Source organism: Larus michahellis, chromosome 1, assembly GCF_964199755.1.
Source record: "Larus michahellis chromosome 1, bLarMic1.1, whole genome shotgun sequence".
Classification (NCBI taxonomy): Eukaryota; Metazoa; Chordata; class Aves; order Charadriiformes; family Laridae; genus Larus; species Larus michahellis.
In genome coordinates, this window is record NC_133896.1 from 175,976,899 (window position 1) to 176,000,825 (window position 23,927).

The 23,927-nt window shown below is 35.0% G+C and overlaps 1 protein-coding gene across 32 annotated transcripts in view; it reads left to right on the forward strand.

Annotated features, from left to right (window-relative positions):
- Positions 1-23,927, forward strand: part of MYCBP2 (MYC binding protein 2) — a 200,234-nt gene that overhangs the window by 85,990 nt on the left and 90,317 nt on the right. For all 32 annotated transcript variants that reach the window (XM_074563476.1, XM_074563495.1, XM_074563530.1 and 29 more), the window contains 19 exons: positions 741-858; positions 1,376-1,580; positions 1,932-2,085; positions 4,500-4,672; positions 5,799-5,924; positions 6,023-6,150; positions 7,918-8,009; positions 9,040-9,174; positions 9,258-9,341; positions 10,595-10,691; positions 12,562-12,754; positions 13,382-13,656; positions 14,600-14,821; positions 16,299-16,490; positions 17,663-17,869; positions 18,621-18,752; positions 19,296-19,474; positions 22,366-22,508; positions 23,302-23,402. In XM_074563476.1, the coding sequence (XP_074419577.1) occupies positions 741-858; positions 1,376-1,580; positions 1,932-2,085; positions 4,500-4,672; positions 5,799-5,924; positions 6,023-6,150; positions 7,918-8,009; positions 9,040-9,174; positions 9,258-9,341; positions 10,595-10,691; positions 12,562-12,754; positions 13,382-13,656; positions 14,600-14,821; positions 16,299-16,490; positions 17,663-17,869; positions 18,621-18,752; positions 19,296-19,474; positions 22,366-22,508; positions 23,302-23,402 (2,956 nt within the window). The remainder of the gene's footprint in view (positions 1-740; positions 859-1,375; positions 1,581-1,931; positions 2,086-4,499; positions 4,673-5,798; positions 5,925-6,022; positions 6,151-7,917; positions 8,010-9,039; positions 9,175-9,257; positions 9,342-10,594; positions 10,692-12,561; positions 12,755-13,381; positions 13,657-14,599; positions 14,822-16,298; positions 16,491-17,662; positions 17,870-18,620; positions 18,753-19,295; positions 19,475-22,365; positions 22,509-23,301; positions 23,403-23,927) is intronic.

The following is a 23,927-nucleotide window of genomic DNA, read 5'->3' on the forward strand; positions in this document are numbered from 1 at the left end:
CCTTCATTTTTACTGGAGTGGGAAATTTATTTTCTTATACCTGTTCGTATTTGGGAGGCACATGGATTAGATTCTTTAAGATCTTTCTGGGAAACAGTTTGGAGAGGTTTGTTCTTTCTTGAGTCTGTGAGTTTGATGGAGAGCAGTTTTTTAATGCCTTATTCTCCATTAGAAGGTTCATGGAGGTGGGTAGACCTTCGCTTTTATAATTCCGTAGACGGTGACCTCAGGAGGGCCATATCAATGTTGCTTCTGGTAATTGTACTAGGGTACCAACCACATAAGGCTTTGATTGCTTCATAATGCAAACAGGTTTTTTAAGTGCTTTACCAGTGTCCTCAGCATTTATTTTTTTTTACTACTATAGTTCATTGCAATGTATTTTGTATCCATATGTATATACATGCATGTATTTATTAGTGTAACTGCAGTAACGTTAATGTAATCTTACAATTATCTATTAAATTAACCATTTTTATTCTACGCTAATTTATGAGTTTAACTGAAGAGAGGTTAGTTCATCTAGTTCCCTGTAACAAGAGGGCATAAACTTCACTATCTGGTACAGTCTTTCAAGCCTCTATTCATTTAATATGTAAGATGTTGCTTGACTCAGATTCCATATAGCACGTGAATATAGTGAATGCATTTCACAGTGATTGAAATCCTTATAATACTGATGTACGTGTTAACTGTTGCGTAAGCGTGCATTGATACAAAATTAATTTATTTTGATATAGGGGATGTCCCACCTTGGTGCAAGCATTACCAGGTCCTAGTACACAAGTTACTGCTGGGAGCAACCATACAGCTATTCTCTTGATGGATGGCCAGGTTTTCACATTTGGAAGTTTCTCAGTAAGGAAGTAATAACATTTACTTATGGGAATAAGCTAGTAGTTAATGTATTGTTCAAATACCTTTCAAAACTGCTTATACTTGCTCTTATAGAACTACTAGTGACTTCTGCATGTCTTTTGGGTCTGTTATGTTTAAAAATGTGTCCTTCTGATATTGCTGTGGTTAGAAAAGCGTGATGCCAGGAATTCTTGGTGGTTTTTGTATTTTAATGAAGGTGGTGGTTTAAAACTGTGTTATTTTATAAGATGGATTATCCATCATGGACAGTTGGAGTTGCATTTAAAAATTAAAAGTTCATTCAAAAACCCAACTGAATAGGGAGGAGAATGTCTGTCAATAACTTGTTCCTTGTATTTAAATGTGTAACGCTTCACTTAAAGTAGCCATTGCTTTTTGAAGGTAATTTTGCGGCAAGCTCTCTCTTCCAGATTACTGATTTTGTATATTGAAACTACTGAACTTGTTCGTCTTTGAGACTTACTGTTATTTAGTAACTCTTGCTTTCTCTTTATAGAAAGGTCAGCTTGGTAGACCAATTCTGGATATGCCCTACTGGAATGCAAAACCAGCACCTATGCCTAATATAGGCTCTAAATATGGACGCAAAGCAACATGGATTGGAGCGAGTGGAGACCAGACTTTTCTCCGGATCGATGAAGCTCTCATTAATTCTCATGTGCTTGCTACATCAGAGATATTTGCAAGCAGGCATATAATAGGCAAGACCTCTTCTATAATATTTCACGTGCTTATAGAAGTATTGGAGAAAAAATAGCTTCAGTCATGCAAACAATAGAGGAGCAACAAGTCAAAAATGTGAATAGAGGAAATTAAAATATTTTTACTTTCTAGTTATACTGCACATGGTGATCCTAGCTCCTTTAGAAGTTAATTTTATCCAAAAAGGGAATGTAAAAGTCTAAACTGTTCTTGCACTTAAAACTATGGTTTATTTTTCGCTCTAGCAGTATATCTGTTCTTCCCTACTACATTAATGCTTCATGCATGCAAAATGCCATGTAATGAGTGGAGTCTTCATGGTTTTCTGCTCTTTTTGCTCTCTGATCTAGGTTTGGTACCAGCTTCAATATCAGAACCTCCTCCTTTTAAGTGTCTTCTGATAAACAAAGTAGATGGCAGTTGCAAAACATTCAATGATTCTGAGCAGGAAGACCTACAAGGTTCTGGTGTGTGTCTGGATCCTGTCTATGATGTTATTTGGAGGCAAGTGTGGATTATAGCTATTAAGGTCATAGTATGGAAATCCTGTTCAAAATATTTTGGGAGGCTGGAGATTTGATTATGCTCATTTCCTTAGTAAATGAAAAACAATGTTTAGTCTTCCTTGGAACTTTTTTCATCTATTTCATGATCTTTTCAGGTAAACCCAAAACAAACATCTTCTCTTGCCCAGACTTTTTTGATTCCTTTTCATTTTTGTATCATTCTCATTCCAGTCTCATGACATTCAGGGGACTCTAACCTATACTATTTATTTACTGCTTTTATTCTTCATTTGCTTTCCTCCATCTACTTAACATTTCAATGAATAATTTTCTTGCCTTACCCAGCTTCCACAACCATCATCCTTCTCTCAGGTATTAGTGGTTAAGACTTAAATAGGAGAAGGGGTGGACAAATAGTATTCTCAGTTCTGACATTTTGGGAGGTCAAAATAAAGATACTTATTTAGGTGGCATAGACATTCAAATTACAGTTGTACTTATTTCACAGCCTTTGGGGTGGTTGCTTTCAGTGGAGTCTTTGAGCAGGTGTAGATCATAAGCCCTTGTTCCAAAACAGAATCACAACATCCAATTCTTCTATAATGATTTGGGAGAGAAATTTGAACTGTCATCTGAATGCAAGTGATGGATGATGTTTAAACTGTTTGAAGACTCAGGCAAAACAAGAATAATCACTTACAGTTAGAATAAAGCAGGGAACCAGCTAGTCCTGCATTCACCTTGGAAAGACAGTGTCATGTAAGATCATATTGCTAAAAGATCATTGTGTCCATAGATTGCTTGCATCCTACTTTGGATGTCTTCATCCAAAATTGAGATTCAAGAACTTAATAGCCTCTTAGCAAACATGCATGCTTCAATGTTAAGCATGTTCCTTTATGACATCTGAAGTTCCTTGGATGGCTGTACTTCTGCTTTATGCACATCCCCAGGATTGTTTGAATCTCATTAGCTAGGTACCACTTCTTACTTAAATCGTGCTGAGATTTGAAACAAGGAAGAGTAGTACCTACATCCCTTAAAGCTCTCAGTCATGATATTACCAGCATGATTAAACATACTGAAAGACTCGATTTATGAAAAATGCAGTTATCAATGGCCATGGGAAAGCAGCAAGTTTCAAAAAGGTGATGACACTCAACTTGATGTAGCACACTAAAATGGTTATTCAGCTTGAGGAAGTTCAAAGTCACATGTTGAACATATTATTATGGGTAAACATGGGTTGAGGTGTTTTATTGTCTTGCAAAATTTTGGGGACTGTAGAACTAAATCTAGAGCTTAAATACTTAACTGAAGAATAGATTCTTAGAGTCTGTGCAAATTTATTTCTGTTATATCCCATTCTTGTTTAATTGAAAATACTGAAACAGTCTAAAGGAGAGACATGTTAAAGAATATGCCTATTAGTAGTGAAATATTTGGTATATTAATTATTATTCCTGTGTATTTTTATTCATGCCCGTTTAAATGAAGGGGGGAGTTCATCTGTACAGAGAGACAGCGTTCCCGATTACATAGATTTTAAAGATTTTCTTCACAGCTTTGTGACTTTTTCAGGTAGCAGTGAAATTCAAGCAGTTAAACTAATGTTGTGTGTGTGTATAAACTTGCACATTCCTGATTCGTTGAAATCCTGAATACGTAATTGTGTCCTACAATATTTTTAGTTAAAACTTTCTTTCTCTGTTAGTTAGGCCATCTTAGCCCCCTTTGGATTTTTAGAATAGTGAAAGTTCCTTTTGTGCTTATTCAGAACACTCCCATAGGCCTATGCCTTCTAACTGTTTCTTCCTTTTACATAGTTATATCAAAGACTTCATTTTTTTCATTTTCTTTTTCTCCATGTTAATCTGTAGTGTGAAAAGTCTTTGTATTCCCTTGTTTATGCTGCCCTTTTCTATAATCCCTTAAAAACTCATAAGGTGATGTTATCCATTTAAAAAAGCCCAAACAAAATATGTTGGATTTCTCAAGATCTTTTTATTCTTATTTGAAGGTGAGTAACCCTTTTACTTTCACTTGGCATCTTTGTCATTTCTGAGCACATCTGCCGTTATATCTAGTACTTTGCTAGTTACTTCATGCTTCTTAATAGATTATACCATTTTAATATTTATTATCCTTGAAAAGTGTCCAACATTTTCTGAAATTTGTAAACCCATAATATGACTGTTTGACTTGAAGTACAGTAAGAATGTTTTTGTGTCTTTCCATTTGCTAGCATGTGAAGTTTATATGTGTTTGGTGTAATTATGTTCAATTTTAAGAGTTTGTACTAGCAGATCTACAATTTATATAAAATAGCTTATAAAATTTAATTATCAGTGAGATTTTTGTGGTTTTTTAGTAGGTGAAAGGTGTTTTTTTTACTGTTTATTCTTGCTCTAGGTTTCGACCAAATGCTAGGGAACTGTGGAGTTACAATGCCGTAGTTGCCGATTCCAGACTTCCCTCAGCTCCAGACATGCAATCCCGGTGTAGTATTTTGAGTCCGGAACTTGCTCTGCCAACAGGTTCCAAAGCTCTAACCACCAGATCTCATGCAGCTTTGCACATTCTAGGTATACATTTATAGTTGATGAGTCAGAAGTTTAGACGAAATAAAGAAACATTACTTAATGTATAAATGAATTGTAATCTAACAGCTTTCTGACTTTTTTGAGTTAAAATTTTAGTTTGTAATCTTTCACCATTGCTCTTAACACTTATCATCTGGCTGACATGCATTAATTTTAATCAAAATAGTTATCTTCTGCCATCTTAATGATGCTAGAGGATTTTAGGGTTCTGATGGAACCTGCTACTGGAGGTCAGCATAATAAAATACAAGATCTTTCTAGATGATCTTTTTGGACAGTCTGCAGAATAAAGGTAGTACTGTTAAGTTAACCTGGAGTCTCCAAAAGACAGGGAAAAAAGTGCTCTTAAGTAAGCTGTTTTTATTTTAGGGTAAATGCAATATCTAAAATAAGAATTTAACTCTTTGCAGTTTTGTATAATGGGACACTAAGAGTAATATGGCTTTCTTTTGGAGTCTAAAAAGTCTACCAAAACAAAAAATAATCCCACTGTGTTTACGTATAAACTAGCCATATGCAACCTACCCAGTGCTTCAAAGCACAGCTTTGGAAGTTCTTTTGGCTCGCTTGCTCACTGATTGTGATGAGTGGTCAGCTCATTGTCCTGCTCCCTTCATTGTGTATTAGAGATGTGATAAATTTTAACTTGAACAGTACTTTTTTGTGTCTGAGTCAAAGTAAGGCACGTTAGGTACCCACGTATATGAAACAAAATGCCTTTTTTTGAAGGCTTTCAAATCTGCCCATAATCTGGTTGCTACTTCAACTCTTTTTTGGTAATATGTGAAATGTAAAAAGGAAAAAAGAAAAGTGTTGCTGGCAATTTATTTACCATTGGAAAAGTTGCCAGGTAGATTTAATCACGTTTGTTGGTCATTCTGAAAATGAATAAATTAAATGAAATCGATCTTCGGTAGCAAACCTTGATGTTCTACAGCAGTGACTCCAGACCTAATCAAAACCATAATGTTATTTGGTAGCATATGTGTGGTTTAGGGACAAAACAATTAGGTTGCTTTGATCTTGTTAACTAGTATTCATTTCCATTTCACTGATTATAATCAACAGTAAGAAATTTTGAGTTCTTTTTGATTTTGCTTTCTTTTAGGTTGTCTTGATACTTTGGCTGCTATGCAGGACTTAAAAATGGGTGTAGCAAATACAGAAGAGGAGACTCAAGCAGTAATGAAAGTTTATTCTAAAGAAGACTATAGTGTTGTTAACAGATTTGAAAGTACGTACACAGTAAAATTTTATAGCACAAGCCAATCAGGCTTGCAGAATGAAAGGCTAAGATAGATGAACTGTACTTGTTGGGGTTTTTTTCTGCAGGTCATGGAGGAGGCTGGGGTTATTCAGCCCACTCAGTAGAAGCTATCCGTTTCTGTGCTGATACGGATATTTTGTTAGGTGGTCTTGGTCTTTTTGGAGGAAGGGGTGAATACACTGCTAAAATAAAGGTAAGTTTTTTGGTTTTGTTTTAAACAATATTATGTCTCAAAATCAGAACTTTAGAAATGCCACCTAAAACCATGATTAATTTTAGTTCTTGAGTAGTTTACTGTATATTAAAAGCATTAGTAGTAGAACTAGAAGGCGGCTTCTCAGTGGGAAGTAATGAACCTCATGCAGGTAAGGTGGGTGAAGTAGAGATCTGAGAATTACTATTCTTATTACTATTACTATTGTCAAGAATTGGCCCATTCTTACCTTCACTAAATGCTATGCCATCTTACAGGTGTCCTGAACAGATGTGGTAATGGGTCAAATGGCTCTGTGATCTATTTACACAAAGCTCAGAGGTCCACCTGCAGAAAATTGGTGTCGTGGGCTTCAAGTTAGAATCACATCCTATGTCAGTACTGTTTCTCAAAAACAGAAAAAGAGTGCTTATCAGTAGCTAGAATTCCTTTGGTACCAGCTGAGTACCACTTCCCACTGTCCTTCTGTCCTTCCCACTGTCCCTACCACTTCTTACTCAAACTGCTTTCTGGACAGCTTCTCAGCTGGGATTCTTCAACTGAGTGTGAATGGCAACAAGCGTACTTAACTCTGCTTTGTGCCAAATGTAAGGATGATTAGAGCTGGAGAAAATAAATATACAAACCTGGCTTTGCATAAAAAAAGCTCACATAAACACACAGCGTGATAAAAGAGCTCTGATTTCTGATAAGTAGCTTCTGTTCCTGCATTTAATAAGGATTTTGGAAACTCCCCAAAAGAGATTGTAAAGGAAGGATATAATATCTGTCTGAGATTTATATTCGCTGTGTATATTGAGAATATTTTATTGTTGTTACTTGTCATTTAGTGGGTTATTGAGTTTTCTTCTACTATTTTCAGATTACTAGGTATTAAGGTTTGTTTTAGGGAGATGTATGGCAGATTCTTAGCAGTAACATTTGTATAAGACAACAGGAGATCCAAAAATAAGTAGTTGTACTTTATTCCAGTTTAACACAATGACTGAGAATTGCAAATGATTAAGGAAAGCCAAGAAACTTAACAAAAAAAAAAAAAGCATGACTAATGTTTAAATATTAAAGGCAGTAACCATATGAAAGTACTCTAGTATTATTTTTTCAATTTGTTTCTGGTTGTCTAGGATTAGATGATAGCCAAGATAAGATTCACTAGTCCTACCACTGATAAACTGTGTATTAACTAGATATTTGCAAGAGCAATCATAGACATGTATTGTGGTCCGCTTTCAAACTCATCAAGCTGTAGAAATTATTTTTGAATGAGTAAGAAACCCAATTTCTTTTGAGAAAGGTATCATCTTTTGTCCTAGTCACCAACTGTTTATGACACTATTGACTAGCTCTGCTGAACATTCAAACTGTCCCTTTCCGGAGAAGTTAAGTATATCTTCAGCGCGTTTCAATCTGTGACAGAAAGCCTGCACTTTCACCCAAGCTTTGCCTTTTTTGGATGCTCTGCATTTGACTTGCCCGCAAGATTTAGGGCATTTCTCCACTTTAAAATGTATCTGGTCTTAAGGCTGGGAGATCAGTATCGATTGCTATTTTTTTAACAGTTAATGATATAACAAAATCCTGACTTCCATATGGGAATTTACCTGTCAGTGATAGTAACTAGCAATTACTTTCGGGAAGGAGAAAGAATAGTAGTAGGCAGTTTCCAGAATGTCAGACATGAAAAAGTGGTATTATTAGGTTTTTAGCAGCTAAGATGTAATTTTACCTTTTTTCGTACTCCACCAGTTGTTTGAATTGGGTCCAGATGGGGGAGACCATGAGACTGATGGAGACCTTCTTGCTGAAACAGATGTCTTAGCATATGACTGTGCTGCTAGGTAAGATGTTTTCCTTACCTACTTCTTGATCTTTATTTTTACTTTTTTCTTACTCATTTTAAAATCACTTTAAATATCAACAGAGGTGATCTGCATCATTAGAAGTTAGTAGCAAGTGATGTAAAACTTACACTCAAACAAAGTTGAGTAAAGTAGTAAAACACCAAATACCTCACCAAGCCAATTTAAAAGAATCGTCATCTCAATGCTTGCTCTTGTATAAATCAAAGTCAAATCCCATATTCCTGTGATGAGAAGACAAGACAAAATGTTGCATCAGCTCTTTTGAATACTTCTATCAAAAGGATGCAGTCTAGCGCAAATGGGTATTTGTATTAAACAACTCATCGTTAAACTTACTGCAATATGAAATTATCATAACCGAAAGAAGGGTTATTGTGCTTCAGCTCATCAGAATACAAGAAGTTATTGCTTGAAAGATTTTGTGCATATGGATGTGGTTAACCATGTTTTAGCTGCTTTTTCATTCCCTGTTATGAAATAATTTAACATTCAAATAATCCATGACTAATTCTTTTGGGTTTAATTCTAATGTGACAATACCTCTAAATATATATTCTATTACTTTCTTAAACAGTCATGTATAATTCCTAAGAATTTATTTGTAAACTCTTGCCACTTACAAAAATTTTCTAACATTTAATTAAAAAAATATAATCAGTACCTTATAATTAATATTTTACTTGCAGTATTAAATATAATTGGGTTTGTGTGTGTTAATTTGATTTAATCTCTTCTTACTCTGTTTGGCATTTGGTATCTAATTGTTTCAAAATGCAAGATCAAGCTAGACTTAAGCATTTGTAGGTCCTTCTGAATTAGATTTCTTTTTTTAATTACTACTGTATTTTTCAGTGAAATATTTTTAAATTTTGAATATAAATAGATCCTTGATTAATAACTTAATTCCATTAATTTTCCATTTTCTTTTGTAAGCAGGGTGTAATTCGTTAAAGAATAATCTAAAAACTAATCCACATACATCTTTTCCAAAATTTATTTCTCTCAGAGAGAAGTACGCGATGATGTTTGATGAACCAGTACTTCTACAAGCTGGCTGGTGGTACGTAGCCTGGGCGAGAGTGTCAGGACCTAGCAGTGATTGTGGATCTCATGGACAGGCCTCTATTACTACAGATGATGGGTATATTTTTTTGTCTGTTTTTTTTAAGGCAAAAGAAGAGATCTAATACTACTTTAATAATAATTGGGTTATTTCTCTTTCAGTGTTGTATTTCAGTTTAAAAGTTCCAAGAAATCAAATAATGGTACAGATGTTAATGCAGGGCAGATCCCGCAGTTACTATACAGGTAATATTTTGACCTCTATTTTGAACAATTTATTGGCATGTTTTTAAACAGAAGCCCTGTTAAAGTAAGCGTACGCTTCATGAAAACGTTGTATTGAGCTAAGGAAATCAGTATCTGAAAATTTCAGGGAAAACATATTGCTTAGTGTCTTTGAGAAAAGTAATAAATCCATTATACCAACATTTCTTTCTTTGCAGTTTTTCTCGCAGTCATTCTTCATATATTATGTTCTGAGTCTTTCATTTAGTTCTGTAGAGCCTCATGATTTCATCTAATGTGCTTCAATTTTTTTTGCTAGTTCGGAAGTGTTCTATTTAGTAGGCCTCAGTTTAGGAGCAATATACTATCAAACAGGTGATTTTAATGAGAAAAAGGCCACAAAACAAAACAAAACCAAACAACAAATTGTGCTTTGGAGTAAGTTACCATAAATTTATTATTCCCATGACAAATGTTATGTAACTGTCTTTTTAAAAGCAAGAATTCTTTCACTTATTGCTAATATATTTTTCAGATTTCCTCAGATACATACAAGACCTAATTTTTATAATTTATGTATATATATACTCCTCCCCGCCCCCATGTTGATTCTGAAATCATCTCAGTTCTCTTGCTGTGTCCTTTCTAAGCATGTCCTTTTCAGAGTCCCTTATCAGAACAGCCCGCTCTTGCCGGTAAGCTTTGTGTCCATAGACCCCTGTCTCTCCAGAGGAAGGTTTCATTTTGACGGATGCACATAAAGTCCTGGCGTAACCTATTAATCGTTTGGGTGATTTCTATGGAGAGTTGGCTGTAGCCAAAGACAAACAAGCCTTGAGGCCTCTGAAGGAGGGATGTGGCTGAAGAGCCACGAGTGGCACAAAAGGAAAGGTGCTGCAGTAACAGGTGCTGCCTGTGTTTTTTCTCTCCACATATATTTTACCTCGACAAAACTAGACTTCTTTAAGACATTTCTAGTCTTAAAAATGTCATCTGAAGAAATACAGTAAATACTTATAATAATCTCGTATGCAATTAAATCTCGACTTTACTATTACTTGTCACAGTTCTGCCAGTTGAACAGAATTCAAGATACTTGATTACTGGTCCAGCAGGATTAGGAACTGGAGGAAGTTATGCTGAAATCGAACATTTTTTGGATAATTACTTTAAACTTTTCTTCCACTTCTGTTCCACTTGAACAATACAAATAGTAAAAACTGCTAAAAGTAAAAAGTGCAAATTTCAAGTCAGTTCTGAAATTGTTCTTCCAGGCTGCCAACAAGTGATGGCAGTGCCTCCAAAGGAAAACAGCAAACCAGTGAACCTGTGCATATTTTAAAGAGATCTTTTGCCAGAACTGTCTCAGTGGTGAGTATTATCAAGAATCTTCTGTGTTTTCTGCAAGTTCATTCATACTTAAAAAACTGAAAGAAGTACCTGTGGAAATAACTAACGATTTTTTTCTGTCTACTTTATCAAGCAGAAGTTAGGTACATTGATACATAGAACATCGTATTATTTTTGCTTTTTCTGAAGATTTCAGACGTAAACTTGAATCTAAGCTAAGCTTGGTATTGACCTGAGCATGAGAGCCTAGAAATGTATTTTTTACAAAGTTGAGCTACTTAGTTTTGGGGGTTTTTTTGGGGGGTGTGGGGTTGAGTTCATTACTAGTTGTATTCAATTTACAAACCTTACTCCCTGCTAGTAAATTAATATTAGCAGGATTTTTAGAGTTTTGAGGGAGTTTTACTATATGCTCTCTTCTATGGCTTTTAAATTACTGTCATTAATTAGTCATTGGTGAGATTCGTCTTCCTCTTGGATACATTCCAATATACATAGAGGATCAGATAGCATTTAATTAAACTTTGATAAGCTGAGGTAAGGAATATTAATAGGCACAGGGAACTCAGGGAGCTGCAACTATTAATAGAAGATAGTCTGCAGTTCTTCACATACAAGGAGGTTAGTCACATTTTGAGGAATACTCTGTTAAGTTGAAATGCAATATTATCATGCAGGATAAGGCCAATTCCGTCTTCATGCTTTTGAAGTACAGTCCCTTCCTTATCTGTTACAAGCAATAATTATTTTATTTTCAGTTCCATCCTGGTTTATATTTTATACTGCATTACATATACTGTTGGTATTCTCAGCTGATAGTTACATTGAAGTTATTGCCTCCATATAGACACTCGCAGTCCAATTTTCCTAACCAGCTTGCTTTCTCTCATTTATGTATTCTTCATTTCTTCAGTATTCTCTAATGATCAGAATGATCTTCCTTTGTTCAGGTTTCTTCTAGAAATGTATTATCTACATGATTTGCATTTTTAGTAATCATATTATCAACATATTAATAGCTACTCTTATTACATGTTTGCTTAAAAATATTTGCATTAAGCTATGAACTCCTGTGGCTTTTCATACTTCACATTGTATCCTCCCTCTTCATTATCTTGCTGCTGTTATCCCTTACCAGAGATCTGAATTGGGTTGAGAGGAGAGATTTGGCTTTCTGGAGCATTAAGCATTTTATAATTAAATTTGAACAATCAGCTTAATTGTTGCAGCTTGAAGGTATTTGATACCAAATATTTGTAGTTTGCCTTCCGAGGCACAACTTTATGAAACTATCAACCACATTTAATAATAGTAGAAACAAATTTTTGGACAAGCAAAACTTTTTAAATCCTCAATTTTTTTGTGGACTATCATGTGCTTCTGTTGATCTTTAAAGAGAAAGTGTAAAAGTGATATAGTTCCCATGAGTCTGCAGATCATAACTGTTTAAAAAAAAAAAAAAGCAAAGACAGCCCTGATAAGTCTTTACTGTTATGAGAAGAATGTATTCTGGTAAAAGTAGGTAATGCACTATTCATATGCAAACGAAGCAAGTAAAATTTACCAAAAAATCTGTATTACAGGTGAATACAAACAGTTGATAGTTCTTAAATAACTGAGAGACTTCTAAACACGTAATATTATAACATATGTTATAAATTGCTTTTAGCATGGTATTACAATGACGTGTTCCCTACGTTCTCAGTGCTCTTTTTATTCTCAAGCAAATAGGATTTGTGTGTTGTATGGTAGATGTGTATAGACATTAAGTACTTCATCATAAACATGCATAATAGATGCTATTTGCTTTTCATTTTATACTCATGCTGAAAGCTCACTTTTTGTTTTTAACACAAAATCTATCTTCTGTATCATTCATACCCTGAAATAGGAATGCTTTGAATCTTTATTGAGCATTCTTCACTGGAGCTGGACGACACTGGTGCTGGGAGTTGAAGAACTTCGTGGCCTTAAAGGATTCCAATACACTGCTACTCTTTTGGATTTAGAAAGGTTGCGTTTTGTGGGCACTTGCTGCCTGAGGTTGCTGAGGGTCTACACCTGTGAAATATATCCAATATCAGGTATTCCTCTTAATTCATTTGTTTCATATTTATCGGTAAATAATAATCTACAGGACATTCAAAATTTGATCTAAGTATTCATATAGGATACGCTATAAGATGAAATTGCTTATACATATGGTTTTATTGGAGCAATTAAGAGACTTGCTGTCAGAAATAGGATATTTGCAATTATCTGCATAACCAAGTGTCCAATACCAGGTGTTTATGCTGTAACTAGTGTGTATTTTAAAGTTAATTTCTTGTTTGCCTTTACAATTTAGTACTTTTGGACTCTTTGTGTTGTCTTTTTTCCCCATTTCTGTACATAGTAGCTGCTTTGGTGGTGAACACAATTTAAAATTGAAAGACAGTATCTGTTTTTCATGCCTGTAGTTTAACAATGTTCATATTTAAAATGCAGCATATATTATGAAAGGCTGGAAAATTGGAAGTTTCTGATGTTCAGGTTTCTTTGATGTAGTTTAGCAGACTTCACTGTTTTCCTTTTGAAATTAACTTCTCTGAATGTAGATTCACCGATGTTGCTAAATTCTAGTTGCTTTATTTGTATGTAAAATGTGGATTTTAATATGAAAATGTTTCATTTATTGTGCACTTAATGTTCCTCTTTTTGTAACCTTCTAGCTACAGCTAAGGCGGTTGTAGAAGAAACCAGCAAACTAGCAGATTGCATTGGAAAAACTAGGACCTTGCTGAGAAAAATTTTATCCGAAGGAGTTGATCATTGCATGGTGAAGCTGGACAACGATCCCCAAGGATATCTCAGTCAGCCTCTCAGTCTTTTAGAAGCTGTTCTTCAGGAATGCCATAATACATTCACAGCTTGCTTTCATTCATTTTATCCAACACCGGCTCTGCAGTGGGCATGTCTTTGTGACTTGTTGAATTGTTTGGACCAGGTATGTTAAAACGACACGAGTAAATATTACGACTTAGCTTCCCTTTTTGCTCAAAGAGAAGTCAAGCAGTATTTAAAACCTTTATTCCTTTTTTGTGTTTGTCCCGATTTGCAACTGGAATTCTGCTGCAGTTTGGGTTTTTTAGTAACTGGGGTTTGGTTGCTTTGGTTTTTTTGTGTTGTTTTGTTTGGGTTTTTTAAAGTGTCTAAGCAATAAGAGTCTCTCTGGGACAGTGAAGAAAATTTGTGGTGCTGGTAACTGTTAGCACCTGCTTTTTTAGTGTTGAGGCCATGCCTTATATGTGATTCATCTTGCTGCACGCTGCTTAGGAGCATACATGTGGCGTTTTTTTATACTCATCACTAATACTTGAGTAATTTCTCATTATTAAGTGTTACAACAGTGCTCTGATCCAGTGAAGTACATGAGAAACTGGCAATATTATTCTGTAATCAACAGCTTTCTTCTAAGTATCTTACTGTGAATGAGCATCCCACATCTAAACACTGTAGATGCTTGCTTGCATTGGTTGTAGGGAGACGTAAACAATTTGCTTCTTTGCTTGAAAATTCGTTTAGCATATAAAAATTCAAGGAAGAATCAGTTCTTTAATGTATTATTCTAATTAAATTGTTTGATTGAAGACAAAGCACTTATTATAATTAAACGGTGCTATTATTTCAAAATTACTTCTAAATGGGTTTATTATTTTAAAACATGTCAACCAATACATTTGAATTACTCCAATTTGAAAGATCTAAATGGAAGCTCATGAGAGAAGATAGTGTAAAATTCACAGGAAAGCTAACAGTATATGAAATCCTTTCTTTAAATTGTTCTTATAATTACTATAAAACTGGAAAGGTCCTTTCAAAAGTAGGTTCTCCCTCATTTACTTTGAATGCAGCAATGCCATTCTGTTGATTTCTTTTTATGTTTTTAGGACATCCAGGAAGCAAACTTCAAAACCTCCAGTAGCCGGCTTCTTGCTGCTGTTATGTCTGCTCTCTGCCACACTTCAGTAAAACTCACCTCTATCTTTCCAATTGCTTATGATGGAGAGGCGTTGCTGCGATCCATGGTCAAACAAGTCAGCACTGAGAATGACTCTGCTCTAGCCCATCGTTTTCCTCTTTTGGTTGCACACATGGAAAAACTTAGTCAGGTTAGGATACATTCCAAAAATTTAACAGTTATGTAGGTTGACGTTTTAGCTTTATAAGGATGGAGCTGAATTTGCCTGAGTGTTTTCTTTCTAAAAGGCTTGCTTTAGAAATTTGTTATTTTATCCAGTTTTCATCTTTCAGTCTGAAATATTCCAGTTACTGCTTGTTTGGAGAATATTTGAGAAAAATTATTCTTATTTATTTTGGAATATTAAGTTAGCAGAAATATAATTTAGAGTTGTCTTCTGTTGCATAGAGTTTTCTGCAATGGTTTTTCAGCTTTTTCACGTGATCAAGAACGAACATGTGGATAGATTCAGTGTTTTGGGGAAGAGTCAACACAGCTTTGGTAATAGATAGTCATGTCTCTAAACTGGAGTTTTTAAAAGAGTCAACAGCAGGTGGACAAGGGAACCCCTGTTCATATAATTCTATTAAAGGTTATTAAACAATTTCCTAATCAAGGGCTCTCAAATGCTGTATTTTTGCAGTTCTGTTATTCCAGAATAGCTTTACAGAAATGAAAAGAGTAAACATAATAATCAAAGATATGGGGCTACTAAATAGTATTCTTCACTTTAGAAGACAAGAGGGGTAAGACCTTATGAAATTATGGATGTTTCATGAAAGGTAAATAAAGGATAATTGTTGAGTCTTCCAATACCAGAAGTTTTGAGCAACCAGAGAACTTTGCAAAAAGTAAATTCAAGAGATTGCTATTCTTCATAAAATGCACAGTTAAGCTGCGGAACATATTCCTGTAAAAGGTCATTATTATGCTAAAAGCTTTTACAGCTTTTGCTTGACCTGATTGTCTTCCCCATCTGTTTACTACTTGGATTTTTTAATTTTTTGGGGGGAGACAAAATGGTGAGAAAGGCAAACTTTTAATTTCCATCAGTAAAGCTGATTTTATTTTTCCTTATTGGGAATGACTTTCAGTATGGATAACCGTTTTGAAAAACTGGGTGTCACTGCTAGGTAGAAGACATGCTAGATGCCTAAGCTTAGGTTTGTTTCAGTCTTCATTCAGTAAAGCAATAACTGTTTGTATAAGCATCCCACCACTGGTTTTATCTTACCTGTTTGCGCAGAAGATTCTCTTGACTAACATCAAAGCCAAGAGTTCCGTAGGTAGCTATGTATCTGTTGTATTCTAACCACAGAATGGTATGGCAAGGAGGGCTATAAGAAAAGCGCTCTCCTGAGAAGGTCACCTATATATCTGCCCAATGCAATAAACAAAGTCCACACCACCTCATTCTGGAAATTAGAATAGAATTATTTTTTGACAAAGGAATACTTATCATGGTAACCTTGAGAATTTTTAATATTTTTTTGTCCTCTATAGACATCTCTTATTATTAAAAAGTCATGGGTTTTTCAATTAGCTAATGCTTATAATATGTGAAAACCGATGTGGTTTTCATTTAAGTAAGAACAATGTCATTTGTCATTTTTCTCTTCATAATGCAGAGCGAAGAAAACGTTTCAGGGATGACAAGCTTTCGGGAAGTGCTGGAAAAGATGCTGGTCATTGTTGTTTTACCAGTACGGAACAGCCTTAGAAGAGAAAATGAACTTTTCTCTTCACACCTGGTTTCTAATACTTGTGGGTTGCTCGCCAGTATTGTGAGTGAGCTTACAGCATCGGCATTAGGATCTGAGGTAAAGCTTCCATAAAATCATTACTAGACGTCTTTCAGGACAAGGATATTATGAATGTGATACAGGCTGTGGCCGGAATTATATAGATGTGCAGATCTTTCATGGATGCTGGAATTCTCAGTTCTCAATAGCTTCCAGATGTTTTAACGTAAATATAAAAGCATATATTCACTGTATTAAGTACTGCTGATAATTAGCTACTTCATTATGGCCGCAGAATACTGCAAATTGTTTATAAAATGGCAATTTTTTTAGTGCTTCTCTTCTTGCATGCGTGTGTCTGCATGTGTACACTCAAAATAAATAAATGTGCTCACTGGAGGCAGTGCCACATCCCTGAGTGTCTCTGTGCCTCTCATGGGTATCATGGCTGCCTCACGTGTTCTAATCCTGTCTGCTTTTGATTATGGGTCAGAAGTTATGAAGTGTTTTGTTTATGCATTGTGTCTTCCTCCTTTATATGTAAGATACTCTTTATACATATATCATGTAATACTGATAATATAAAAGAAGGTGTGTATTATATTTGTCTATACCATTAGACTTTTTCCAGTTTATTTCCTTTGTATTCGAAATCGAGAGTGGCACCGAGTTCAGCTTTAAAATCCAGGAATTCATAATCACACAGAGAAGTTCCCTTTACCGAGGCTAAATGTCATTAAATGATGGAAATTTATTTGATTTTATTAAAGGGGTGTCACTGTCTCTGCAGTGACATTTTTCAGAAGACTTTTTTCACAGAAAGAACCCAGCTTTTGATAACATCTTGATTAAAGGTGTTTTTATTATTCCATAAGATCTGTATCTGTCCTTGCTTAATCTTGACCTTACCTAAGGCAGAAATACCTAACTCTTCTTGAAGCACTGTTAAGCTATATTTTGTGCCAATTCATCCTGTAAAATATATATTTAAATACTTGGAAAAAATAGGAATCGGATTTCCTTATGATTCCTAGTTAATTCCAAATTACCAGAAATTGTTTTCTTTTTTCTTTTTAGTCGATGTTGAATAGAAGCCCCAGTTGTTGGTATCTTCTGTGTTTTATCAGTTGACTTTTAAAATCTGTCCAGTTGAAAATCTAGTTAATTTAATTCACTTAACTTTGCTTTATTAAAGGTGTCTAACATTTAACAGTTAACTTTTTCTGGTTCTTGTATTTAACTTTCTACAGGTTGATGGGCTGAACTCTCTCCATTCTGTCAAATCCACTCCAAACCGATTCACTAAAACAAGTCAGGGAAGAAGTTGGAATACTGGGAATGGATCCCCTGATGCAATATGTTTCTCTGTTGACAAACCCGGTGTAGTTGTAGTAGGATTTTCTGTTTATGGTGGAGGAGGAATTCATGAGTATGAGTTGGAGGTATTAGTCGATGATGTAAGTACTGCATTTGAGAAAAAAATTTGAACAAAAGTGACCTCAGAGATTTTCATAATATGGTTTTCAAAGTAATATTGTAATATTCTTATACAGTCTAGGCTACCAGTAAAACAGTGCACTGGTAGTAAGGTTTTTTGGTTCACTTGTGGTGGTGATTTTTGTGTTATTGGAAGCTATGTACCATATCCAGTAGGGTCCTTATCTTGGTTATGGTCTTGAAATCTTCTGTTATTACAAATATTTGAAATATAGTGGGCTTTTCACTTCCTGGAGCTAGACCTGTTATCTCTCTGCAAACTGCAGAGGAAAACAAGAAATAAAGGAGACCAAGTTAAAACATTTTAAACCAAAAATTAAAGAAAGGGGTAGCCTACCAGCATGGTCAAGGCTTACAGCTACATGTGTTTCATGTGCTGTCGAAGTACTCTTTTAGAAGAAGATAAAACTGGTTTGTGTGTTCTTGAAATGAAAAAAAACTCCGTTCTTTTACATAGCGACTCTTACCGACTGTTCTAATGACTTCCAAAGGGCAAGCATAGGTTGCTGTGGGAAACTGGCATCTCTGCTCAGTAATTTCCTTTTCAGCAGAAAGGCTTTACTGTTGACTCTGAACAGGATTTTCAGCTTTGTTTCATCTGTAGTGCTCTGCGTAACGATTTATACAAGAAAACATAACTTGCACGATTGCGTGAATGGGTCATGTATTACATTATAAATCTATTAAATTGGCTTTGTTTCTTTGAATCAGAGTGATCATACTGGAGATTCAACTCACTCTCATAGATGGACATCTTTAGAGTTGGTTAAAGGAACTTACACCACAGATGATTCTCCCAGTGACATAGCTGAAATCAGACTTGACAAAGTTGTGCCACTGAAGGTAAATTAGAGGAGTGCATGTCTGGAGGTTTCGTATGACGACTTCAGATAAGAAAAATCAGAATGTTCAATGTAAATCGGGGTTTTCTTTGTGTACACGCTTAGAAATTAATCTTGACATGTTTGCCTCATACGTTTTCAGTTTCACGCTGTAACTGAAAATTCCAAATCCTGGCAGCAAAAAGAAACTAAGTCTTAATTTTTATAATAGCATAAGATAGATTGTAATTGCTTAGTAATTTGGAATATTCTTGAATGCGCAACTTCTTTGTGTGCGGTTTGGTACCTAATTTTCTTGGGTTCACTCTTCAAGTAATTAGAAGTAATATTTTACTTAAGTTATGGTCCATAGTTTGGGAACACAGATCCCCTTGGGCATTTGTTAAATGGTGGATCTTTTTCAGTTAATTTCATTTCTCAAGCACTTTGAAGGACTTTTCAGACTCTCTAGTATTAATGTAAAATAAAAGCTTTGATAATACCTTGAAGCTTAACTTCTATGCGCGTTTTTTACTGCATATTGTTTCTGGCTCTCCTTTTTAAGGAAAATGTGAAATATGCAGTTCGTTTGAGGAATTATGGAAGCCGAACTGCCAATGGAGATGGAGGAATGACTACAGTTCAGTGTCCAGATGGTGTAACATTTACATTTAGTACATGTAGTCTGAGCAGTAATGGCACAAACCAAACGCGAGGACAGATTCCACAGATTCTTTATTACAGGTTTGTATGTCGTCATGATCGTGAATAAGTGCTAATACACCACAAGTGTTTTTGAGAAGTAACAGAAATAAATACATCTGGAATGTGTTTGAGGAAAGAGCTTGTTTAAAAGCAATATTGTGTTCTTCCAGCGTGGTTTCTGACTTCAGTTGTTTAATGAAGACAGTTTTCAGGACACCGATTGTACTGGTGCCTCTTCCAGTCTCGTTTTAGATTCTCCTTTTTTTTGACTTGGCAAATAATTTGATGGCTGACCTCTCTTACGAGGTCCGTTGTCTACTGCTTTAAAGCTGGAATACGGGAGACTGGTAAGATACAATGCCTCAATCTCCGTTTTTTCTATAGCCTAAGAGATTTTTGAGAGACTATGCACTGGAATGTTCATCTCTCTGATTTTGTTCAGTTCCTTCCTCTGTTACTAGGAAGGATTACAACATGTAGGGAAGCAAGTTCTGTTTATATAGGAACCGTCTCCTCTCTTACTGTAGAGTTCAAAGGTACAAAAAGAGAAGTTGCAACTGCCCAAAGAAAATCCATTGAAACATCCGACTGTCCTGCAGGGAAGCTTTTTTTAAGCCTTTCAGTATGATAGGAGGAATTCACTTAAGGTAATGCTTTTGCAGAAAGCATTGCGTTCATTTTTGAGGTACTTACGTGATTTTCAAAATGGGGCAGCACCTGAATATATGAATTACTACCATGATCTGTACACCAAAAAAATGTGGCACACCTTTTACTCACATCTCAATTTTGGTGGTAAAAGGCTGATCAACAGTATATCTGAAGAGTAAAAGGAGCAAGGAATAATAATCTACTCTGATATTTAATTTTGTACAAGATATACCTATCTAATAAAAGATGAAGAGGATAAAATAAGTAAGGCTACAGCAAATGACATGTTCTGGACTGACAACCACAAGAACCTGTTGCTCTTAAGGAAGTTTTAAAGGAACTAAAATACGAAGAAGTAAAGTTGCCAGCAAAATTATAGTAACAGTATATTTGAAGATACAGGATAGTTCAGAACTCCTGTAAAATATGAAATTGGATGTACTCAAAAGATCCAGCTTGTCAGTGATAACAGTTGCTTATCAAAGAATGCATACCACGATACTTGTGTTGATTTAGTCTCCTGAAATCTTGGACATCGGTGTTTAGGGAATCCCTCCAGCATTTGGAGGAATTTTATTATGAAGTATGATGATTTTGATGGATCATATTATGTAATAATAACGCAAGAAAGAAGAAAGATGACAAGGAAAACATTTATTCCCACTTCTAGAATTTCTACTTTTATATAAGTAAGAAAGGGAATAAAGGAGAAATAACAATTTCTTTGATTTCAGAAAAGCAAAGGACATAAAACTTCAGTAAATGGAAGTTTCAAGGCATTCTAACTTAATAATAAGCTAACAAGTGGAAAAAAAGCACAGCAAAGAGCTGTCTTCAGACAAGAACAGTCTCAGATTTTTCTGTTTCAACTGTGATAAAATTTTAAGAAGCTTTTGAAGGACTGTCATAGCACAACTCAGAACTGTTACAGAATAAATGAAGTTTTGTTTGGAAAATTTGCAGACTGCTGCCTGTAATCACAATGTCTTTTGAAGTTTACTTGGACAACAGAAACCTGAATGTTATCTGATGAATGACTATAGTTACAAACTTAGACAGTTTGAGGATTCCCAGTCTGATATATAACGACTTGAGGTTTTGATTTGTCTACAGTAAAGGAACAAATGTTGAATTAACTATTACAGAAGAGAGCTCTTAAGATTCACCCTGGATTTTGTCTGAAGGATGCTCAAATACAAACAAAGTGTTGCTTATCCAAACGCCAAGAAAGGCCATACCAAGTGGGTTAATGCTCTTCTGATTAGGATAGAAATGCTTTGGAAGGATCTGTTGGAACTGTACCCAGTTGAAATTACACCCACTGTCAGTCACAAATAAATTCACATTAAAAAGGCTTGAGGCTGACAGCAAAACTACAATTCTAGGATGCATTGACAAAAAAAAAAATAAAATCTTTTTATAGGAGTGCTTAATTTAAGTCATAGGGAAGGATAGGTATCCTTGTTGTGCACTGAACTGCTCCAAGTAAAGTTTTCAGTGTTCTGAGGTGCTAGGCCTCTAATCTTAATGTTCTGGAATGGTGTTTTGAAAGATCAAATCTTCCTGGACAAATGTAAGAAATCCAAAAGAGAATGGGAAATTTTGCTTTACATGTTGACTAAGTGATTTTGGTTGTCTATGCCAAGGCTGAATCACTGTCACACTAAGGGCTTTAATTAGTTTATAATTATCATTTGACTACTTTGATAAATCAAACCGGATTTTTTATATACCTTGTGAAATAGTTTTGTGCATAACGTTGTTTAGGAGAACCTAATTTGACATACAGAGTGGATTTCAAAGAAAAAGCTATTTTTTAAGGATAAGCCTAAGATTGTGTTTCAAGGCCAAAATTAATCTTTAGAATAGGGAGGGAGAATCTTCTTCCCTGTTACGATACTGCAGAAATATCCATTGAAAGAATTTTACTTGTTTCTGTTGATGCATTTAGTCGTATTGTGTTTTTATAAAGATATGTGGTTGGGCTTGGAAGAGCATAGCAATTAATACGTTTCTGTGGTTGGAAAGGCATCTAGTCATAAGAAACATTTCAAAACATGCTTTTCATATTTTCTGCAAAATAAAAGTAAAATGATTGCAAAGGGTTATCACTGAGACATTGCCTCCAAAATATCCTCTGTGTTTTCTTTGATTGTTTCCTTTATTATTTTATCATAAATTAATTGTTTTACTTATTCTGTGCTAAAATTCAGTCAGTCGTGTTATTTTAATGTAATTTTGTATTTTGTGAACTTACTTTAACTTAATCCACCATCCAGGAGTGAGTATGATGGAGATCTGCAATCACAGCTTTTGAACAAAGCTAACGAAGAAGATAAAAATTGTAGCAGGGCTCTTTCTGTTGTGAGTGCTGTTGTACGAGCAGCTAAAGACCTGTTGCACAGGGCTCTTGCTGTAGATGGTAAGGCTTTTGAAAATTGACTTTCAAAATTTAATTTTCCAAACTTCTTTGATAGCAAGAGATAATAGTAGAATATCCGTGATACAAAATTTGTGATATTTCTCTTTTGCTTTCCAAAGAATATTTTGCTAACCTGTCATTATTGTAGGGATCAAACAGCGAGTAACTTTAAGTCATTGAGTTGTACTTGAGATATCATAGACAGATACCTCATATAAATTTGCTCAGCAACTTAGCAAGTATCATATTAAAGCTGGTAAGATTCTTTATTTCCAAAAATGCTATGATGGGTCAGTTCCAAGTTTTATTGCATGTTTTGCACGGTGGTGGTAATCAGGAAGACTGGTGGATGTAATGCATTTATAAGCACTTAAAATGTAGACATTGGCCTTAAAACTGAATGGTTTTAAGCTACTGTCTTCAGCCATTCTAGTCAAAAATGTCCGGAATATTGCATAGTGCTATAGAAACTGATTTGGAGGGCTGGGAGGAGCTTTTTTACTAGCTTTTTACCATAGAAAGTATGAACACAGTTTCACAAAATGGCAAAGAATGCAATAAAATTATGCTCGTAAGAGGAGGAAATTTTTTAACAGAGAACCAGATATAATGGCATGTTTCTCAAGTGAACTTCGCAGGTTTGCCAACACCTAGATAATGAAAACAATTTGAAGTAAAAACTACTGTAGAAACCAGAAGTTTAACTCATAAGAAGCAAACCAGAAAAATAAGATGTGTTTTGAACCATGGTACATTTATTAATAATACCTGTGTTGTAATTATCTTTGTTTAGCTGAGGACATTCCAGAACTACTCAGCTCTTCCAGTCTGTTTTCGATGCTGCTTCCCCTCATAATAGCCTACATAGGACCAGTAGCGGCAGCTATTCCCAAGGTATGCTCCTCAATAGAAATTACTAAAGTTAGAAAGATCTGGATGTGTGACTCATTTATTGATGAATATTGGTGGGATGTTTTTTTTATATTCTCTAAGTCCTGTTTTTATAATAAATATCCAAAGCAGTGATAGCTTCTCATTAAGATTATTTCTGTCAATTTTAGAGATGGGAAGATGTCAGCTATAAATAAAAATATCATTACTTTTCAGTGGCAGAGCATTTTCCATCTGCCTTGTCTAGGACACTCTTGAAATGTATTATTAGATTTACAAATGTCTTAATCCTTAGCTAGTAGACACTATTGCCTTTTATTGTTTTTTCATGAACTGTAAGCTCTCTTCTAATTGCTTTTTAAAGGGGAAGGAAAGAGGACCGGCCACTTAAAATCGAACAGATTCATTTCATTAAAAGAGTTTCAGACTTTAGTTATCTTGTTACTGTGATGAACTTGAATTTAGAACCAAGTGTTTTGCTTTAGATGCGTTGCTCTCCTTTGAAAATGTCATAAAGATTACAGAAAA